Source organism: Carassius auratus, chromosome 26, assembly GCF_003368295.1.
Source record: "Carassius auratus strain Wakin chromosome 26, ASM336829v1, whole genome shotgun sequence".
Classification (NCBI taxonomy): Eukaryota; Metazoa; Chordata; class Actinopteri; order Cypriniformes; family Cyprinidae; genus Carassius; species Carassius auratus.
In genome coordinates, this window is record NC_039268.1 from 6,931,196 (window position 1) to 6,955,063 (window position 23,868).

Genomic DNA, 23,868 nt, shown 5'->3' on the forward strand with positions numbered 1-23,868 from the left:
AGCAAAATTAGTAAGAATGAGTACGATTAAGGAAGCTATAGTAGAGATCAGTAGAGAAGCTACAGAACTTTTTCAAAAACTCTCTCAAAAAAGGGTTCTGCCCCTTTACAGAAAACTGCAACATTCAGTGGCAGAAGTAAAAATCCAATTCATTTTCCCAATAAAGAATGCATCAAGTTGTCGATACCATAGAAATGAGAACCACAACAAAAAGGCTAGCAGTGAAATAATACAAAGGCAGCATGGAAAATTATACAATACAAATCAGCCTCCCTACAACTTTGAACACCATTTTTGGGATATAGCTGTTTGATTATTTATTGTTTTCCAATTAAATTGAAATCTATTCTTTTTTTAGACATAAAATATCAATCAAAAGTTTTATATTGTATGATTATGTACTTTGCAGTTTTATGGTCTGCAAAGTTCCAATGGACTTCATAGTCGTTCTCAGATTTTTTTATACATTTTACTTTCTATTCAAGTCTGTAATACTGCAATTTATCTCAGAGCTTGGTGGATTGGGTCATGCCTTGGAACTCTTAGAGAAATAGGCCTATTATGAAGTCCCAAAGAAGAACAAATTGGGCTGTCACTATGGCTCTATATACACCTGTCAATACAAACTATGAATCATATAAATCACCTATATGATTCACCATTAACACAACGCAGCTCTGAATTCAGTTAATACCATTCACCTTCAGCCTCACTGAACATACAGTAATGCATAATTCAGCCCTTCCTAATGAAAGAGCACATCTGCAAGTACTTAAAAGATCAGACCTTTCACCACAACACTCATTTAAATACAAACTTTTGTCTAATTTTTTAACTATTCACGTGTTAAACGCTTAACATTTAAAGCACCATTAATTTAAAAGATTTAAGGTTATCCAGTAAAAATGGTTATGTTTCGAGCATTCCACTGCACTAATGGATAAAGACAGACAAAGACTGAATGAGGGAGAAATGGGGGGCTACCTTGTTATCAACCCACATACTTTTAAAACACAAAAGCTAAGGAATATAGAACTTTAGAAACACCAAAAAAGGACATGAAAGAATACCTTTTGTGGCATCCATGCCACCCACAGCGAAAAGTGCCCCAACAGTGGCCTTGCGTGGACGTGTCCTTGGGCTCTGGAGAAGCGGCCTTCTCTCAGGCAACAAATGATACTTCATGGCCTCCATCACCAGCCGCTGACACTCCACACTGTCCCTTAGCAATGGATTTGCCTCCATATCAGCTAAAAACTGCATTAAGAACAGACAATAACTGTGTGAGCCAATAGCACCAAAAACCACACATTATGAAATCAGTATCTTTAGAGGAGGTAATATCTTCTTGTATTAAATGTAGAATGACATTTTTCTGTATCACTGTGCAGAGTCAATTATTCAGCAATTAAATTGTTATGGATTATCTTCATTATCAATGATTAAATTATCAATGACGAAATTAATGGCTCCACAAAAAACTGCCTAAACACTTTCCCTACGTGCCATTGGTTGGGAAAAACAAACCCACACCCCAAAATCACTACAGCATAACCATTCAATTGTAGCAAAATGTACGTTTTAAAACTTTCACTTATTTTTTATCTCAGCAGGATAAACTGTTATAGAATATACTTCCGCTCACTTCAGGGCACCTTCGTGTTTACCATAAACCCATTGCTGTTCAACTGCTTCACTAAAAAATTAAATCACATCAGTCACAGTGTCATAAAGACCCAGGAGCTGCTTGCCAACTTCAAGATGTTGATTTATACTGAAGAAGATTAGCTTTAAGATTAGCTAAAAGCTTTAAATCTTTCAGACAGGAAGGGTATTTGTAAGAGAGGTGACTTAGACTCTAGCAACAATGCTGACAGGTTGCAGAATTATTTGTCTGAAATGAACAAAACAGTCCAGTCATTAACAATCTCGTCAGAGATTTGGCATCTGCAAGGGAGTGGCAAGAAGAAAACTGGAAAACTGCCATTGTATCAGTGATGGATATTGTCAGAATCCATGTGACAAAACTAAAATATTCTGGAAGAAATTTCAGTCTAATAAGCTTTCATTTAAGGTCTGTTTGGCATAAACCAAATGAATCTCTACAGTTCATACACCTAGCACCATGAACATCCACAAGCATGGAGGTAGTGGAAACATCATACTCTAGTGTTGCTTTCAGCAGGGAGAACTGACAAGTCTGGCATCATAAAAGACATTAAAAGAGCTAAGTAGGTGCACATTAATGAGGAACTCGTTTCAGCCAAAGTTTATGCCGCAGACTAATTTTCCAGCAGGACAATAGTTCAAAGCACACAGCAAAAACTATGAAAAACTGTTTACAATCCATTTGAACATCTGAAAACTGAAGTTCAGGTTATTCAAGTTATTCTTATCCTTGAATCAATTATACATTTTGATAAATGGATGTATTTAACGTCGATTTACAAAAAAAATGATGGGTGAAAATGTAATGTTTCAGTTAACCATTCTACTTATATACACTAACGATTAGGGGTTGACCGATTATCGGCGCCGATATTAAGCATTTTTATGGTTATTTGCATTGTCTTTTTCTAAACTGATTTGCTGATTAATTTATTTAAAAGCATTTTAAAAAATTTACATTTTACATCAGACAAATATATATTGGTTTAAAACACATTTATCGGTCTACTTGATCTGTAATATGGTCTGTATCAGCCATGAAAAACAGATATCGTTTTAACAATAAAAAATTTGCTTTTGATAAGTTTTTCTTTTTAAGAGGCTCCTTTATTTGACCAAAATTAGAATAAAAACAATAACACTTTCATATTATTACAATGTATAATGACTTAAAATGCAATTACCCTGTGGCAAAGCTGATTTTTCAGTAGTCCAACCTACAGAGTCAGATGACCCTTTAGAAATCATCTTAATATGCTGATTTGGCACTCAATAATCATTTCTTAATATCATGAATGTTCAAAACTGTTGTGTTGCTTGATATTTTTGTAGGAACCATGATAAATAAATAAGCACATGCCACACAATTCCCTGATTGTTCACTGATCTTCAGATTTCTCAAAAAGTCTAATTTGACAGTGATTTTTTTTTCAAATTCTTTTGAGCTTACTTCTTGCACACATATTTGTAATAAAATATAAAAAAAATTCAGATTTCCAATAACATAACATACATTTTCTGACAGGAAATCTTTAACACCACAGCCACAAAAAAACACATAATAAACTGGGCTCCAAACCCTTACCCTCATCCACTTAAAGACACACTTTGATAATCTGACAGTAGTGAATCCTTGCCCAGCTCCTCAGACCTTGAGGAGAGGACTCAGGGGACACAATGAAGAGAGGAAACAAGCTTCTGATGAAACTTCTGACAAAAGGTCCTACCTACGTTCCTTTTTTAAAGGAGGGAATCCCAGGCAGACACATTGCTAGTATCCCTCTGGGCCTCTAACAGAATGCAGAGACTCTTATATAGGTTACTACTCCTGAGCAAACAATCCTTTAAGAAGCTAAAACAACCACACACACACACACACACACACACACACCTGCTACAACTTCAATGAAACTCTAAATCATTATCACCTCATACATAAACATCACACAGGACATTCTTTATTCTTCTTCCTCTTGTGTCTCCCTTTTTCCCGTAATCCTCTTCAAATGACACCTCTTGTGGCCTTGTTAACGAGTCTTTGTACGTCACATTCATCCTCTCATCTTCCTCGTTTATATATTCTCTCAGCTGGCTAGTAAATTGAGTTGGTTTTTAATTAGAGGGGTGTCTTGGATAGCCACAGTAATAACAGCCTAATGTATTCTGCTGCAGTGCTATAGCTCCATAGAGACTCATTATGATCACACACAGACATACCAACAGTCCAAAATTAGTTTCTCACCACACCTGCCAATGGCAATTAAAAATTTAGTTATTTTCACAATCCACATGATTTCAAAGCAGCTTTACAGAAACTCAACGTACTGTAGGGCCAAATTTACTAGAATCTTGTGGCACCTTCAACCCTCTTCTGGCGTTAAAAATCTACTGTCAGGATTTACTAAAGTGGAGCAGTGAAAAAATTAGCGATGAAATGGCATGGAGATTTTTTTTTTTTTTTTTTTTGTGGCTCACGTTATTGCATATGCATTTGTGGGAGTGTCCCTTTTAGACTTAAAATGTATGTGAATATTTAAATTGATCACATAATGTAAATTACTAAAGTTTGTGGTACTCAATTTACTGGCATTTGTGCCATTTTTTAACACATTTTGTGCTTGACATGGCTATGATTGCTGCTGCCAGGAAGAGGCAATGCAGAGAAGAAATCTTTCCACTTGTATGAGTTTATTTGGAATGCCAGAGGAAGTCATTATCCAAACATATCAAGTTTAAGCTAATTTGCACTGTTCTTGGTAGATCGCATTAGTCATTATGGAAATTCCACACACCACATAAATTTCCACATACATTTCTGGTGAAAAAATCCTTAGAAGATTATTTAAGTTGATGGTTTGTAAGTTTTATTTCAAAAATGCAAAGGTTAGACCAGGGGTACTCAAGTTCAGAGGCCATGGGGGCCACATTTAAACCACATTCATTTGGTCCAAATTGTAATTTGTGACCCTTCACATTTTAAGACAATATTTTTCAGTTTTACTAATTTAGAAATGCAGTTTATTACCAAAGTCTTGTCCATGGCCTATTTAAAATAATACTGAACATTAAATAAAAAAATCTAAAATCTGAAACAAAAAAGTGGATTATTCATTGTGTTGTTATATTAATGCAAAATAAAATACATTCATACATTCAGTATTAAACAAACTCAGAATGTTCAAACTCAAAACATTCTTGAGCAAATATAGTTCACAAATTTCTTTAGAGAAAAGTATGATTTTTTTGTCAAAATAGGAAAAAGAGTGTCAATTATTGAGCACTAAACATGCAATGTCTGTTTCATTTATACTTGTGCAGAAACCCAATATATGCATCACAGTAGTAATAACAAAGACTATAGAATACCCAAGACATGTCACTCGTATAGTTTTGATTGGGGAAAAATGCAACGCTCAATATGGCCGTTCAATCGCAGGATTGAATGAAAGAGCCAATCACTAATCAGTAAAGTCAGCACAGTCACTGCAGCTGCCGTAAGAAGTCCCGGTTGCTATAGAAACAATCAGCGCTCTGAGACGAGCTTTAAGGACTGTGCATGCGCACTGGTTGATCTAGCCTGAGAAATACGCTTTTTATAACGCTATTTGAGCAAAAGTAACAACATTTATGATAGTTGTTATCCGATTTCTTTGGTGATTTCAAATATGAACAGTGAACAGTTTCGCAGAATTTTAATTGTTCCCCATTCAATGAGATAGGAGCTGCACTTGGATACCCGAGGGGCGTTTCAAAAATGGCCGCCGAGTGACATGACTCTGTAATAGACCGCCAATGTTCTAGGAAATCCTAATATGGACAAAGACATCCAGATATCGCTGTAGCTGAATAAAAAGAAGATAGAAATGCTTTAACTGGTACCCACGAGACTGCGCTCTACAGCCCATTTCGCTCATTTCCAAATCACTACACCGGCCTCGCTCTGTTCCCATGGCTCTCGGCCCAGCCCCACTCGTCACAACAGTAAACACACGACACAACAATATATAGTTTATCTGTGTTCTTCAAGCCATCTCTCGTATTTTCATAGTAATAATGTATATTTATAACTCACTGATGTGATGACAGCTCCATTCATTGTTCAGAGAACACTTTTTGCTTGCTTTAACCTATTCACTCTTTGAATAGAAGGTTGTTTATCATTCTACTAAGAGGACCATCTGCCATTAAGACAATGCAAAGTGTCAGGAGTATCAACTGTATTTAAATGAGGCAAACACTACCTAATATCTGCACTACTTTAAAGTGCAAATTATCATAAAAATACATTCATCTTCAGCATTACACGGTACACAAAGTTAATGCAGATGGCCTGTTGAATACCCCAGGTTTAAAGGAACAGTTCACGAAAAAATAAAATGAGCATTTTTCTAAAGAAAGGCATATGGGTTTGGAACATAGTTATTTTATTTATTTTTATTTTTTGATAAATGAACCATTTATGTGTAACTGTAAAAAATATTGTATAGCCCCAGGGTACTCAACAGGTGGTCTGAGTATGTTAAATGTAAGTTACTCACATTTATTTACATTTAGTGAGCATTGCAATGAACTCTGTACATACTAGTGTTGTTACTGTTAACTTAAACCAAAGACTTTGTTTAGCTGAAATAAAATATAATATCAATATTAAAAAAACATAAACATAACATAAAAATGAAAATAAGAAATGTCGCTAAGCAATTAACTGAAATATGTTTAAGCTGAGGTACTACAATTTTTAAAACGTAAATAAAAAGTAAAGGCATACAGATAGATTACATTTCTAAAAGTAATGATTACTAAATAATAAGTTACTAAAAACTTAAATTAAAATAAAAACGAAAAATAAGAGCTTATTCAAATCATTAATAAACACTACAATAGTATAAAATAATACTAAAATAACACTAGCACAAACCACCTTGCAAGTGCATGCAGAAAGCCACACAACACATTCAGCACATCCTAATATATCATGAAATTATATAGTTTCATCAGCATTTGTTTTATAGCCATGCTTGAGATATGAATCTGTATGTATATCCGTGTCCGCAAATCATCATTCAGTACCATCTCACTGAATCCATAATCACATCCATCACTGCGCTCAGAAAACAGTTTTCTAGTTAGAGCTTGAATATTCCACCCATACAACACCACCTCCACCTCCTCAATCACTGCTTTCACCTCCCTCCCACTCCCCATCCATCAACCCCATACTTCTTTATCTCCACTCAAAAAAAAGTGAATCATTTCCACCTCTTTCATAAAAGTGCCCATACAGTGAACAAGTGCATTTGTCATGAACCAAAATCGATCATCTCCCCTGAACGCGAATACTGAGTAAACGCGGTGAAGTGAAATAAATGCACTGGAGTTTGGATGGCTGGACAGTGGCTTATAGGTTTTTGCTTCATTGGAAACCACAGAACAACCTGCGATTTACATTTAGATGGAACGGAACAAACTCTGCTCGGCCAGCCACGAGAAGGAGAATGCTTGCCTGGAATTATTTAAATATTTCCTTTTTTTTCACCTTAGAAAAAAAAGGGGGGGGGGGGGGTAAATGAAAAGGTAGAAAGAAAGAAAAGTGAGGAGAGGGAGTTCAGAGGAATACATCATGCATTTAAAATGGAATTAAAGGGCAAAGCTTTGAGCTCCGACGGGAAAGAATCTCAAAACTGCATATCCATGTGAATATCATGTCCTGCACCTACAGACTACAGTGCATGACAATAATATCAAACACTGCAGTAGGGCTGCACATTCACATAAATAACCAAGATTAAAACCTGCAGTAATTAACTCTGTGCCCATTGCATCAAAATGTGCATTCTAATGAAAACCAGACGCAATGAGCAAGATTTAAGATTTCTAATCCACAGATGTGTGTTTTAGGTTTTACTTCTGACTCAGATGTGGCACCCAAACATTAATGGTGAAAGAGAATCAAACCTGACATACGAAACTAATTTTACTACCAAAGCACTTGCCTAACTATAGAAATTCCAAAAAATGTAGCCAGTGTTACAATGTACATAGTACAATATACAGTACTGTGCAAAAGTCTTAGGGCACTAGTATTTTCACCAACAAAAAGTGGTTTTAATCAGTTATTTCTATCTTTTGCTGTAGTGTGTCAGTAGTAAACAGCAGTTTACATATCCAAACATTATTTGTATCATTAACTGTAATAATCCAGTGAGATTTGAGTGTGATAACTGTTTTCTATTTTAATATATTTGTAATATTAAGATGATTTTCCAGCAGCCATTACTCCAGTCTTTAGTGTCACATCAGAAATCCTTCTAATATGCCCATTTAGTGGAAATTTATTCTTTCATGAATAGAAAAGAACAACATATATTTAAATCTTCTGTAACATTATAGTTACCTTTACGCACAAGGAGTCTGACAGCAGCCAGTGCTCCACACAGTGATCTGATCTCATCATCATCCAGTCTGTCTGGAATAACATGAAGAAACTGTATTTCCTATTTCCGACACACCACAGCAAATTTTGTTGGTGAAAATACTAGAGGCCTAAGACTTTTGCACAGTACTGTACAAGTAAGCAATTTGAAGAAAAAAAAACGACAACACTCCCATTATAATCAGTGTAAATAAGATTTGTTCCGCAGTTTAACAAGCTTTGTTAATTATGCAAGTGTGTTCTAGTATTGTTTGAGTATAATAATTAAAAATGTGAATAACATTGTTTTTATATTCTGTTTTTGTTGACTGTTTAGGGATTAGGTTACAGTAATAGGCCTGTATAAAACCCAATAAAGTAATTCAGGAACACAGTTCTCAGTCTTTATCGCACTCTCCAGGCTCCTAATGCATCCCATCATTGAGTGCACAGCCACACATCCCAGCAGAACAGCACTGACCTTCACACACACACGTAAAGACCAAATGCTCTACGCGAGCACATAAATGCAAATTGTTTTAGCTACACAAGCTTATTTTTATGCATTAACACACAAAATGTGTCAAAATGCAATTCATAATGGAATGCGATTACATGTTTGATTCCATAATGGAAATTAAAGAGATAGGAACAAAAACGTTTGGTTACCCACATTCTTCAAAATATCTTATTTTGCATTCTGCAAAAGAAAGAAACCCATACATGTCTGGAACAACTTGAGGGTGACAGAATGACAGAATATTTATTTTTAGGTGAACTATCCCTTTAAGAGCAATGCGACTAATTGAACAGTCAATGTTTTCCTTCAGGTCAAAGACCTAATGTTCCCCAAAATTTTGTCTGAAATGCCAAAAACATGTAAATGGCACATAATGCAACTGTATGCATGTGATGCTAGTTATCCATTCACATTTGTATTAGCACACACTACTTTGTTTAGCATTCCACTGCAAAGCTTCAAGGAGCACATGAACATTAATTACTGTGACTGACTGACTTACTGACAGATCTTTCAATTAACTGATTAGCTGATCCATGAATTAATGCAGATTAATGATTTTCTGATGTGGATTTACTACGGTATACTGATCAAGCTGTCTGAAAAAGTAACAGCACAGCAGAATAAAAGACAGTTAGACTGATGGACAGATGGATGTATGGTTGACTGACCTGTGGTTTAAGCAGGGGTAGGCGGATATGAGCGAGGAGAGCAGGAAGCTGTGATTGACGGGAGGAAGCATCATGGCGGACCCAGCTAAGCAGGGCTGTTACCACGGTTTCTTCTTCTGGAACGTTCATGTCATCAGAAGCTAAAAGCTTTTCCACCTCACAAGCAGGCAAGAGCAGAAACTCCTGATGCCTCATGACCTCCATGAAGTGCTCCTACAGAGAGAGAGAGAGAGATTATCTGTAGTGGTTGATGGATTTGAGGATGTGGTTGTCAAAGCATAGACCATCATTGTATGTGTCTGTGTGACTAATGGTCTTTCAGCATAGCAACATACAAAACACAGTGAGTGTGCACTTCTCTAAATCGATGTGACAGATAGCATTTGCCAAGAAAAGAAAGGAACATACAGATATAAATGGTGGATCAGTGGCATGTTATGCTTGGATCAGGTTTGGGCTTGTAGATGTCTAGCCACAGCGATAAATTTATGGCAGTGCAACCTTGTACAATAACACAATTATCATAATACTGGACATTATTGAACAGCATATTATAATGGCATGATACAGGCTACATAATGTGTACTAATTATGATTAAATATAACTAAGTATGTGACAATTTCATTTAAAGTTCAAAAGTTTGAGGTCAGTAAGTTTATTTTTATTTATTTTTAAGATATTAATACTTTTATTCAGCAAAGATGATTAGAAGAATAGACTAGAAGATTATTTAAAATTATATATTATTTTACTGCTGACATTTATAACAGTATTTTATTTTTAAAAAAAAGAATAATAATACCATGGTTTTCACAAAAATATTAAGCACCACAACGGTTTTCAACATTTATAACAATAAATCAGCATATTAGAATGATTTCTGAAGAAACATGTGACATTGAAAACTGGACTTATGGTTGCTGTAAATTCAGCTTTGCATCACAGGAAATAATTGCAATTTAAAACTAATAAACACAGAGAAAAGACATTTTTTTTAACTTCCTAATCCCAAACTTTGAACAGAAGTTACATATTCTACATAAACACATTGATACATATTGCATTTAGAATCATATCCAATTCAACCCAAGCTATTTTTTTTATTGATTTTAGCAACTAGGAAAAAATCATTTGTTCCAAATAGACGTACCACACTCACACAGCATAGACTAGGATTTTTTGTTTAGGACCCATATTTCTGAAATGTATTTTCCTCACTGATATTAATGTTTATTTTGCTATATTAACTATGCATGATTATACCATCATTCACATTTTCGAATTTGTATTTTGCATTGTTTTTCCATGCTTTCTCTGCAGATTTGCTACCCAACATGTCCACATGTGAGAAAGAGAGCAGTAATACAAAGTGGACAATGGAACTGGACATCATTGCATTATAGGGGGAAGTGAGAGATTAAATAAAAAAAGGGAAGGAAAGACAGATAGGAAACAGAGGCACTGATGGAAAATGGAATTCAAGTTTTTAGTGCAGTCTCCATGACAACCCCCCTATTGTGAACTGTGGGCGGGCTATTATGGGTTATATTTTCTTGAATGAGTTTCCCTCAGGAGCAGTGGAACATCAAACGCTGAGCAGAAAATTTGCCAAGAGGAACAGTAGCATGTCCAATTAAACACACTCGCCTTGTTCAGGGAACTTTTTCAACACCAGTGCTTCAACGGCTGTTAACACGGGCTCAATTACTTACTCATAAACCCACAGACACAGGCACAGACAGCCAGATGGACATGGACACCTATATATGAATACAAACACACACACACACACACACACACACACACAGAGGTAACCGCCCACACTGAAGGACGAACAAAAAAAGCAGCATGTCCGTAAGTTTATGCAATAATGTCCTCTAATTCACTTCCAAGTATTTGACACAGCGAACTGCGGATGATAAATCTCTCAGTGTGCGCTTGGTTGGGAGGAGGACAAACAAAGAAGAATGAAAGAAAAGTGATAAAAGAAGAAAAATGAGGCAGAGAGAGGGGTGCTCACTGAAGATAAAAAACAAAGAGGTTTAGTATTCACTTTCCTGGAGTAGAAACTCCTTGTGACCTTGCCAGCATATCTTTTGTTCTAATTAAGTCGGTTTGTAACTATTCTGAATGTGTGTGTTTGCTCACCATGGTGTAGTTGTGTGCCACCTTATGGAGGTCCAGGCAACCCTGAGCATCGGCAAAAGATCGAATGCCCAGACAGTTGGAGGGATGGAGTTGTTTCATTAGATAACTGCAGCAGGCCTGAACCACCGCAGACAGCTGCAGAAGACAGGCAGCTGACAACAAACTCTCTATTGTGTCCTCTCTCAACTCCAAGTGCCCTGTAGAAAGACAGACAGAGTTTCCATGTGTTCATGAATTTATTTAGAACTGGTTTAAGGTTTGGGGTCAGCACGATTATTATTCTTTTTTTTTTTCAAGAATAATTAATTCATTTGATGAAAATTTACTGTAAAACCATAAAAAAGATTTGTATGTCAAATAAACAATGTGCTTTTAGCTTTCTATATACCAAATCTATTATGGTTTCCACAGAAATATTAAGCAGCACAACTGTTTTTAAAGTTAATTATATTGTTGTAATTGCTGGCTTTTAAAGGACTTTTTTTAGTGCATTTTAATTATTTTCTTTTTTTCACAGAATAGTAATATCAGCCACAATAGTATGTACTGTATATATACACTTTTATCTTTTTGGTATTAGTACAGTAGTAGTATAATGTGTTAGTGTGCATTTTTACATCTAACCAAACATTCTTACACACCTGTGTAAGCATACTGTACCAAGACCCATAATGCATCTGGATCCACACCCTCCATTTTGATCTCCTCTTGTTTTGCCTCTCGTACATCACTGGTGAACATGGCCGCAAAGTAATCGGACACAGAGGAAAGAACCAGTCTAAGATAAAAAGAGAGAAACTATGATATGATATCTCACTGAGTGCGCACATGCTTTTACATGCTCTCATTTTTTCCACGCATATTGTACGTCTTCTGGATCATTGAATAGACACTTTTGTGTGCTGCAGGTAAAGCATGATAAAAAGTTGGAAAAGAAAGAGAGACTAGAGAAACAGAGACAGATCGAGTGGGAGAGAGATTATAGTAAGAGACAGGATTTGAGGATCTGTTAACTGAAGCATGGTAAAATGAGGATTTCCTATTTAAATCCAGCTCTGCAGACCAATATATTCACATACACACACACACACACACATGCACACACACTCACACACAGCCAAAGCTTGTGGCTTTAAATCTATTAGACTCATAGCCAAAATGCTAATTACTATATCAAAGAGCTGTGTGTGTGTGAGTGTGTGTGTGTGTGTGTGTGTGTGTATTTATATTACTGCTTAAAGAAAAGGCAAACTCTATGAAGTCTGTTTTTGTTTGCTTTAAGTATTAAGTTATTGAGCAATTTTATTGTTCTGCTTGAGTGTATGCTGGTTGTTTTGAATAAGATTATTTAAAAAATTGTATTGGATTACCAACTGACAGCCAGTAAACCTTATAACCTTGACATAAACATTCAACTAGAAATGGAATAGGGCTTTGTATATCATAGCTGTCTGAGATGCGAATGGGAAAATGGTTTGTGTAACATTAGCAACACATTATTAGCTGCTTTATAATGTAGTCAAGCCAAAGGCTAATGATATCAGTTACCATTACGTGTCTAAGGTTGTGCATTACCATTCTGATACACTGACTTATAGATAACCCTGCATAATTTGCTCTTCCCTTCGGAATCAGTTTCAAACACATGGCTGAACTATTGCCACTTGCCATTGTATAGCATTTACTACATTAGCTAGCCGAGGTAAAGTGATGCATGTGGTCTGAGCTGGTGTGATTGTGTGGAGGTGGGCATTCATTTGTATGTTCATGATAAACTAAATAATGCACAGGTGAAGAGCAGGGTCAGAAATAAAGTTTTTCTTTTAGAGGCAATATTTGCCCCCTGGAACTATTTTCCAAGGCCAATTTTTTTAATTTTTTAAAGGATTAGCTCATTCAAGAATTAAAATTCCCTGATAATTTACTCACCCCCATGTCATCCAAGAACTTATTGTTATTCTTCATTATATAGTGGACTTCAATGAGGATCAATAGAATAAAGGTCCAAATTGCGGTTTCAATGCAATCCCAGCTGAGGAATAAGAGTCTTATTAAACAAAACTATTGGTCATTGGTAAAATAAAATTGTGAATATTTTTAACCAGAAATGCTTGCCTTGCCCTAGCTCACCCTCACACATTACGTAATCATGTTGGAAAGCTCAGGCATGACATAGGCGGAAGTACAGACCCAGTGTTTACATAGTGAACATGCAAAGAAAATCAAATGCCCCTTTACAAAAAGCTAAAACACCAATGTTGGATGATTTTGAGAAAATGAGATGAGTTTTTCACCCAACCATACCTTTTTGAACGAAGTACAGACGAAGAATTAACCATGCGTGACCTTTCCAACATGATTACGCAACGCATGAAGTTGAGCATGCACATAAGAGAGCTACTGAAAAACTTGTGCTAAAAAAGCATACCGATTTTTCTTTTTTGATAATTTCACAAGATGAGACTCTTATTCCTCAGCTGGGATCATGTAGAGGCTTTTAAAGCTGAATAATTACTGCAATTATAACCTTCTACTATCTGGCTCCCATTGAAGTCCACTATATGGAGAAAAATTCTGGAATGTTGTCCTCAAAAATCTTGATTTCTTTTTGACTGTAGAAAGAAAAGACGTGAAAATCTTGGATGACATGGGGGTGAGTAAATTATCAGGAATTTTTTTATTCTGGAAGTGAACTAATCCTTCAATGTAAAATACATTTAACCAGTTACAATACACTGTTACTAAGCCATCTTTACACTGAAAAGGTTAAACAGAAGCTACATCTGATACGGCATTTATGTTTATTTGAACAGACTGTTTAATGCTTCTCGTGTACATCTATAGGCCTGTCATGATAACAACTTTGTTGTGCAATATATTGCACCAGAAATAATTGCGATAATCAATAATATTTTAATTTTAAAGACCATTTTATGCCACTAAATATATAATCATAAAGTAACAGCATAATAATGCAAGAAGGCCTACATACTTCCAAATGACTACAAACTTTTAATTTTTAAGAATATTAGATCATGGAAATTAAGCATCAAAATACTAGATACCTTAAAACCTGAATTAAATAGTAAATAAAAAATTTTTTTAGCAAAAAGTGCAAAGTAACAAGTAGAAAAAAAAAATACAAAGAACTTTTACACTGTCCTTATTTTCTCTGAAAATTAGGGGTGCACCCTATTGCTGCAAAACACAATCACTACTCAGCAGTCAGATGTCCATGCACAAAGGCACAGGTTCCTAAACAAGACCATATCTGCAGATTAAACTTTTCTTTTTAGAAGCTTTTTTTTTTATTTATTTGAACTAGCACCTAATGACTATACCATATTGTGTACAAGAAAATGCAAAAGACACAGACATATTGAATCACCAAAAAGTATTGATGTCATCTACATATATTGTGCCATAAGTCGATATATTGATAATTGCGACAGGCCTATACCTGTATTTACACAAAAATTGTAATGTAATAATGTAAATAGCCTATAAATCTATTAATTTTTTAAGAGATCTATTTAAGAGAGAGAGGGTAAAGCTGCAATGTCATGACAAAATCATTATTGTTGATTATTTCTCCTGATTATTGTAATAATAATTAGAAATGATGATTAAACGAAAGACTTCTGTGGGGAAAAGAATGTCATATTCTGGCTACAGACTAAATAATTGTTTATGAATTTGTTTAGTTCTTTTAAAGGGTTAGAAAATCGAGACTTCACATTGGGTATTTCTGTAGTATGAAAAACTAAATGGCTATACTGTAATGCTGCACTTAATACTTTTCAAACATTTTTCATGCATTTCACTTTCATCATGACAGCCATAATAGATATAGAGTAATTGTGCAGGGGAAGATTTTGCCCCTTTTTGTTCCATTTTGGTGGTTATTTTTGAGTGTTAGATCAGGGGGGGGGGGGGGGGTTAAAATTACAATTACATTTGTTAAAATTGTTAACTGGTTACCAGCACTTAAAAATAATGGAACAGCTGAAAGGGATTTTGTTCCCGATTTATGATTTTAAAAAATTTAAAAATGAGATTGTGTGAATTCATATGAATTTAAAATGAATTTGCCAAAACATTAAATTGTTACGAATTGCCTTGAGAGTGTGTTGCCTCACACTTCAAAACTCTGGCACCACTGGAAGCAGGTGCATTCAAACATGGATATATGGAAACATCTGAAGCTGGTAATGGTGAATACTCATGAATATGATTAAAGAGAAGTAATGAGGGGAGAAAAGAAAAAAGAAAGAAAGGGATCACAAATGAGGCTTCAGCAGAAAAGCAGCGAGTGAAAGTACATTAGAGACTGTGAGATTCATTTAGCAACATGAGTAACACTCAGCATCTGTCGTCCTTCACTCTCTCTTTCCGCACTTTCATCACTGAGCAGATTGCTTTTAAACCTTTCACTTTACACGCAAGCAAAATAATCTAGCAGTTCTCTGTTTTTACCCATATTAGAGTGTCATTGAATGACTGATTCAGCTCTTTTGTAAACTCTTTCTCATAGCAGCCTGAAAGTCTGTGCTCAAGCAAGATTTGAAGAATTTTAGGTTGCAGATGATGCTCTAGATAGAAAAAGTGTAAAGGCTATTCGCTAAAGTATATGTGTGCATTTGTGCATCATTATAAATGAAACAGCAGCACAACCCTCCAGCTGCCTAAAGCAGTCCTGCAATCAGCAGAACTATACCATCAAAGAACACGTGGAAACAACACAAAGAGAAAGGTAAGTTAATGAAGGAGAAGAGAGAATGAGCAGATCATAGAAGAATAGAGGGATGGAAGCCAAGGAGCTACTATACAATGGTGATTCTTTAGAGAAATGTTTCTACTATGGTTTTGAAGTATAGCACTTGTTAACACTTACAGTTAATATATTTTCAGTGCTATTAAACTTTTATTCAATCTGACAACATAAACGCTACATTCTATTCCCTGTGTTTACAAAAACTGATTGGATCAGAGCTGACATACATAGAAGTCCCTAGCAAAGCATGCATTTCTAAGTACATAATGAAGACCATCTCTATGGGAAATTTATTTATAAATCAAAACAAATAGGACGTTTAATGAAGGTGAAAACATTTGAATTATTTCTACCTTGAAATTTAACTTCTCATGAGTGAAATACTGTCATGCATAGAAATGTTAATGTAAAAATTACATCTGTAAAGTGATGTGAAAGATGTTTTATATGACCTGTGCATTTCAGTGCAGTTTGAGAAATAAAACCTTGTGGTCTATGAGTGAAATGAGAATGTTGTTACAAGAATCTCATTATTACAAATAGGCCTATTAAGTTTCCTTTAAAGACATTAAGTAATGTTAACAACAACAATTTAGCAGAATGTTCCTAATGTAGCAGAAACTGGAAGATAAGAACAGAAGTGTAATTTATTGTAAGATTTTGATGATAATTATTATTTAAGAGTAAGTTTATTTGGTGTCACTATCTAAACCAGTGAGTTTTTAATATTTTTAATAAATTGTGATATTTTTGCAAGCTGGGATAGTGTGTGAGATTTATTTTGTGCATTTGTGTATGAAGGACTGAATTTTGATTTAGTTCATATGCTAGAATCACATACAAAAAAATAAATAAACGAAAGAAACTCAATGAGCTAGATTTAGACCTTAAGAGACTAAGCTGGAAAAATGTTTCGAAAAATACAAAAACAGCACAACTAGAAAGATGAGAAAAAGTGACTGATGCATTTTGTTTTATTTTAATAACCAATAACAGTATAAAGTATACTCATATGCATCAAAATACAAATATTAATAACTATTAATATTAATAAATATATTAATAATAACTTTTCTAACCTATGTTATGCATATTCACAATACATTACACAATACACTTTATAATTTACATTTTTTTAATTATAATTTTATACTCATTTGCATTTGTACTCTATACTGAAAATGTAAACTTACTTTTGCATTTTTAATAGCTTTTGAGACTGTTATTCCACAACACTGATTCACAAATATAGGTAGCTTAATCATTTAACACAGATACACAGTAAGAATGGATGCTGTTTGTGTCTGAGGTCACATCTCAAATGTGCACCACTCCATAAATCTAGAAACCCTCACATGAAAAATTGCTGTTGAATGTCTGTCAATCCATCAACATCACAAGGGATTCTTGCTTGTCAAATACCACACCTATAATGAATAATATCAAAATCTGGTGTGTGTGTCCAGTGCAGTGCAAATCTAAAACATGCATGTCACAACTACACAACATTCGCTCATTATTCATTTCAAACTCAGAAGCTGAAAATAGTCTAAAATTAACCACTTTCCCTTTCAAACAACAGAAAAAAAGACACATTATATATATATATTTTTTTTTTTTTTTCATATTTTTATATTCAGTTTCAAAAGTCCTGTTTTATTCGTCAAATTCAGACACTGCAGTACTTGCTGACAATGAATTGTGCTATAAATGTGCCACCGCTGCTACATCCAGCAGTAAACTGTAACTACCATCACTCATCTCCAGCATCTCCAGGGCATTTATGATTCAGCAACATGAGCTGGATCTACTCAAATCTTGTCAGAGGCCCCACACCGAAGAAAAACCTGTCACTGGATTTTCAGGGTGTAGACTGAAGCTATTTGGTTCGGCGTAATGAAAATGTGATATCATTTGTATCATCTTTACAATGTTTCACAGAGAAAGCTCCACCATTATTTGCCACCCACTGGTTTTGTGTTTGCATTATATTGCAACATTTTAGTGTTAGTTTGTAATTTCAGGGAACCAAATGGTTTTTTTATAACATTCTTATACAGGTTTTTTTTTTTTTTTTTGTTACCTGTGTGCTGGTATTCTGCGATCTCCGGCGAGGAGGACAACGTCACAGAGTTTCCTGGTCCTCAGGTAGGCCTCCATGCGTCTGAAGGTGTGTTCCGCGTGACTGTGTGCCTGGAAATGTTCATCTGACACACACGGCTCCATGGACGCACATGAGGACAAAGTCGCACTGCTATTAGACGTCCTGAAAAACACACATGCACTGGGTTAGAAAATTCAAATAGCAAATTTCAGTTTTCTTTCTGTTTGGGAGAAAAACAGAATCTAGGCAAATCTATTTCTAAGGCCTTGAGTGGTTTTGGTTCTTAAAAGATTTAAGAACTATATATTTATAGTTATTGTTCTTGGTGTGAAAAACGCTTAAGAGCCACCGCTTTACAGATATTTTTGGGGACCCCCAAGTCTGCAGCTTTCTTACAGCCTTGGATACTGACATTACTGCTACATTCTAGCTCAGTTCAAGCACTAACTTTATGCTTAATTGGACTCAAATATCAAAAGACTAGAACAACAGAAACAAATGTCATTTCATGAAAAAAAAAATCTAAAACATTTAAATAGAGCCATAAGCTTTCCTTGCAAAATTAGGGCTACACACGATCAAAATTACGCACACATGCGCACAATCAATGGATGGATAAATATAGAGGGCTTTAGAGAGCTGTTAGTAATTAGCTTTGATGATGAAGCTGCCCATGAAATACACAAAGCAATTTAGCTTGTTCCCAAATGGCTGTCGTCTCTGCTGCCTCTCACTCCCTCTTTCTCTCTCCCTTTATCACTCGCTTCCTGTCATTCTTGTCTCTCTCTTTCCCTGTCTCTGCAGATTGCCTTGCAATCCCCATTTCCCATGTTCACACTTATTTTCTCTCTCTCTCTAGTGAACACATCTCTATAGTAGAAATTCTATCCACATTCAAGACCGCTTAGCTTCTGATTCATCCAGGATCCTTGATAATTAATAGTCCTTTCTGTAATTAATCACAATAGCCTGCAAATGAGCCTGCAGAGAGGGGCTGTAGGAAACTCTAACTGCTCTTTCTTTGCAATGAATCACAATTTAACAGGCAAATATGCTCAAGCACTGCAATGGAGGAGCTTTTGAAGGAGCTGGCGTGTAAGTCAGAGCACGCTCAAAGAGAGCTAAAAAGCAGTTGTTAAAACAGGGTGGTAAAAAGGCAAAAAGTAATACCTAAAAAGCAGACATGACTAAAAAGCAGTGGCTAAAAAGCTAAAAGCTAAAAGCATGGCTACAAGCCATGACCACAAAGCTGAAGGGCTGAAAGGGCACAATTTGATGGTATTTAAACCGGGTTTGAGACACCTCCCAAATAGTTTCTTAACCAATTAGATACTGTCTTTGCTTGGGGCGTTGTATATTTTTCCTCCCCATTCATAAATCAAATGTGATCTTATCAATCATGTGATCCAAAATTTCCCGCTTTTGCAGAGCATAATTTTGGACATGATTTCTATAACAAGAATATGATACATTTGACAAAGAACTGATTGTCAGAAATGTTTCAATCAAGAAGATTCAAACACACACATACTAAACATTTGGACATGTTCTGTGGAGTAAGGATATGTTCAGTGAAGACCAGAGAGGTTAAAAGGTCTCCTTAGGGATTTCAGTCTGGTTCTTTTCTTCTGTGGGTAAATCTCAATCCAGAGAGCTTGTGATCATGATTGCTATCATTGTTTTACACGTGACGGTCATGCTGTGCATCTCTTTGACCATCAATCTTCATTACTTGCCCCAAAATTGACAGTCTCTTTCCTGAGTTGTCATGATCAGTGTGTTCTTTTATGTTAATGTTGAAAGTTGTCCTGTAAAAAAGTCGGTTGGTTATCTTGCTTCAGACCGGCTTGCACGAGGATTTGATTTACGAACATCCCGTGTCTTCTGCCTTTCTTTGGAATATTCGGCTCCTCATGTTTCAACCATGCTCTCGATCGAATCTTTAATTTGCCTGGTTTGCTCTGAAACCCTACATTATGTTTATTTGATTCCACCTGAGTTTCCCTTGTTTCCTCGTAATGTTGATTAATACCCTAGTTTCCTCCCTTGTTACTTAAGCCCTGTGTTTTGTAGTCTCGAGCGTCCGGTGATATGTCTTCATGCGTTCCAGAATGTATTTTGTTTTATTTTTATATCAAATTCTGATTTCGAGCTACTCCCTTGTCTCCTCGTTCCATTGCACCCTGTGAGACTGTGATACACTGTTTCATGGTTTCGGCAACACTGATTTTTTTCTCACACCTGAACATTAGCTATTGTTTGGCATTGTTACTGCATAGTATTACATAGGCCAAACAATTTTTTTCTGTCTGGGAGAAAAACTATAATTTGGGAGGCATGTTAGAATAATTAACATTAAAAAAAAAAATTTAAAGGCAGTAATAATCTATCATTCAATAAGGATGATTATTTTTCGAGCATAAATGTGTTGGTGTTAACTGATATCGATATTAAACGTAAAATATTGCTAAAGGAAACACACAAAGGCATATCCACTTCTAAGGTCTTGAGTGGTCACACTATCGACAAATATCGGTGAAGGGAAGAGCAGCGTGTCACAGTGATAGTCTCTGGGGTTTCAATGTGCTCAGCAGCAGGAGATAACAGCAGTCAAACTACAATCTTTTATAAGCCAAGATCTCTCAGCCTCACAGACCATTATCAAATGGAAAATCTATTTCATTCAAGCGGAAAGTTCAAAAATACTCCAATCACACACAGCTTTCAATCACACTAATTGAAAAGAAGACAGATGGTGAGACGATGAGAGAGAGAGAGTATATTTAAGCTCTCAACTCCAAATCTTTTAAAAGCAATTAAAGTCTTGCAGTCAGATGAGTGTAGAAACCTAGTCTATCAAGTACCCTAGGGAAAGATTGAGAGAGATAGGAAAAAATTAATAGGGAAGCGTTTTCATGGACATTTAATAGCTATGTCAGATAATAATTATGAAATTTTGTCTCTTAAAATAGTTATCGTATGGTTTCATATACACTAAATCCAAATGGATCAGTTTTTTTTTCTTTTTTTTTTTTAGTCCGTAATTAGTTTTTTATGCCAATAATCACTTCTGATGTATGGAAAAGGAAAAGAGTAGCACTGTCAGAACCAGTGGATTCAATTCTGCAGGTTAAATCTGAGACGAGACTGAGATCAAAAGAGGGTCGAGTCTAAGTCAAGACAAGTCATTATAAAGACGTAAGTGTAAATACGCTTTCCAGTAATGATGATGAATGAAGTTGAGCATTAGTCTCACATTAAATCTTCTCATTAAAAACACAGTGTGCTCTGGTCCAGAGAGACAATAGTAGCCTATATAATTGTTATAGTTTTTAAAAATTTGTATGGATGATTCTTGTTATTCAAGCAGATAAAAAAAAATGATATGCTAAAACAACATCCTGTTGTTCCCAACTCATTATTTTTAACTCATTTGTAGGATTTATAATGTTTTATAGTTATTGGTTTTATTTAAAGTAGCATAAAAGTACACAAAATAAACCTAGAAAAACCATTTAGTTTTAGTGGCTCAGTTCAGTTGGTCAGGTAAACAAGAGGTTGGCAAAGAGTTAAAACTGACTGGTTTACATTAATAATCTCAACAAACTGATTCAATAAAATAACACACTGATGTTTATATCTCTGAATACTCCCCCATTCATGATTCTATTGTTCTCACAAAACGATTCTTTCACACCTCCGCCAGGTATGACACATTATCTGCATTATTCTTTTAGCATTATTCTTTTGTTTTTATTCCACCTTTATTAGCCTTTGTTGTGGTATTTCAAGCTTTACTAAGCCACCAAGCTGCAATCTCACTTCAGTCTCAGTATGCATTTACCCCTTATTTATCAAAAGTCTTACTATAAAAATACAACAAAACATTTTCTTACGACATTACATGAATTATTGTGACAGAAATGCATTATAAAGAAGAAATGCACCTGCTATTAGTAGCATTAGAGCTAACGTTAGCATCAAGCTACATCAGACGATTTATGAAATTATTAGTACACTTTTACTCAAAACTCACTTTAAACCCCGATCGAGTGTTTGTAATAACCTCCTTTTGCGATCACGGATGGAATTTGGTCATTTACTGTTTGAAAAAATGCTATTTATAGCCTTTTACATCGCTGCACAAGTTAGCATTTCAGATGAACATTTTTAATATTTTTTATAAAAATGCCCCAGATCTCAAGAAAATCTCATACCAAGCTTTACTATCGTAATCGCAGGTTTAATATTCTGATACTGTGTGTGTCCAGAGGTGTATCAGTGTTGTTATGGGTAGATAACAACCAGGAAGTGTACAGGAACCATGTGACACGATGTGGCGGTGTCCGGTTATGACACTCTAAAGATTGACAAGGCGAAAGACCAATCAGAGTCTGTCTGAGCCACAGCGCGAGCACACAGGACTGCAGAATCACACAGATCGCTGGAAGAGGCTATTTTTCATCAGATCCTGTAAATCAGTGGAAAATTTATAGAAATTACGATTCTGTCTGAAGAAATATGAAGTAAACATCAGTAAATATATCCATATATCTCCACAGATATGTATCTTTGGTCTATAAATCCTTATTGATGCTGTTCGGGGAGTCTATATGAACACAAATAAACCGCTGCTGATGTGACTGAATATGAATGAGTGGTGAATTTCTATTTAAAATGTGGCATAATAGGGATTTATTATTTTGCACTCCTGACATAAATTACTAAATAACTGTCACTGCAACAATGTTTTATCAAAACATTGGTCAAATATCGAAGCTAGAGTCTTTAAACTTTCAATTGATGCAGAGTTTGTCCAGGTTTTCTCAGTAAAATAGCTTGGAAACTGAAAAATTACATAAATTTATTTCTTAATAACTAAATGCCACAGCTTCACTAGTATAGAGACGCTGCCATGTAGAATTAATTCAACTAGGCAATCGCTCTCACTAATGTGTTCATATGAATGTAATCTTTACTGTGCTACTTTATCTGTATCTGATTTAGAACAAGCAGAAATCTGTAAGAAATAAAATGACCCAAATGATAAAAATGAGCTGTTATAGGAGCAATAACCATGTGGGCAGTGCTGTGTCATTAGCCTTAGCTGTGCACAAGATGTTTTTTATTTTTTACAGCTCCAAGCTTATGTTCATTAATGACATCATCAGCGACTAGTCGACTTCATCACGTAAAAGTTGACTTTAAAAAATCACTAGTCGTTCAACCCCTATTATATACCGACTAATAAATTACAGAATGTTTAGAAAACACTGAGGAATCAAATAAACGTAAAAAATAAAGAAACAAAGCCTCCATAGAGTACCGTAAAGAGTAATATCCTGCTACAATGTGCCGCGGCTTTGCAACACATGCAGTATGAAGCAAACGCAGACAATGCACTTGCAAAAATGCGACCACGTCAAATTTTAACTCGCAAATTCTCAACAAAAAAAAAATTGGCAGGATAGAGCCCTGGACTCAATTTTTGATTTTGGGTAAACTGTTCTTTAATACAGGAAGTTTGAAAGCAAGAGAAGCAGACAGTAGGAAGAATGAAATGCAGAGAC

General features: G+C 35.3%; 1 protein-coding gene across 5 annotated transcripts in view; it reads right to left on the reverse strand.

Moving 5' to 3' along the window:
- Positions 1–23,868, reverse strand: part of LOC113044184 (kelch-like protein 5) — an 82,722-nt gene that overhangs the window by 12,071 nt on the left and 46,783 nt on the right. For all 5 annotated transcript variants that reach the window (XM_026203898.1, XM_026203899.1, XM_026203896.1 and 2 more), the window contains 5 exons: positions 18,278–18,460; positions 12,062–12,198; positions 11,421–11,617; positions 9,272–9,484; positions 1,071–1,257 (listed from right to left, as the gene is read on the reverse strand). In XM_026203898.1, coding sequence (XP_026059683.1) covers positions 1,071–1,257; positions 9,272–9,484; positions 11,421–11,617; positions 12,062–12,198; positions 18,278–18,420 — 877 coding nt within the window. In that variant the 5' untranslated portion in view covers positions 18,421–18,460. The remainder of the gene's footprint in view (positions 1–1,070; positions 1,258–9,271; positions 9,485–11,420; positions 11,618–12,061; positions 12,199–18,277; positions 18,461–23,868) is intronic.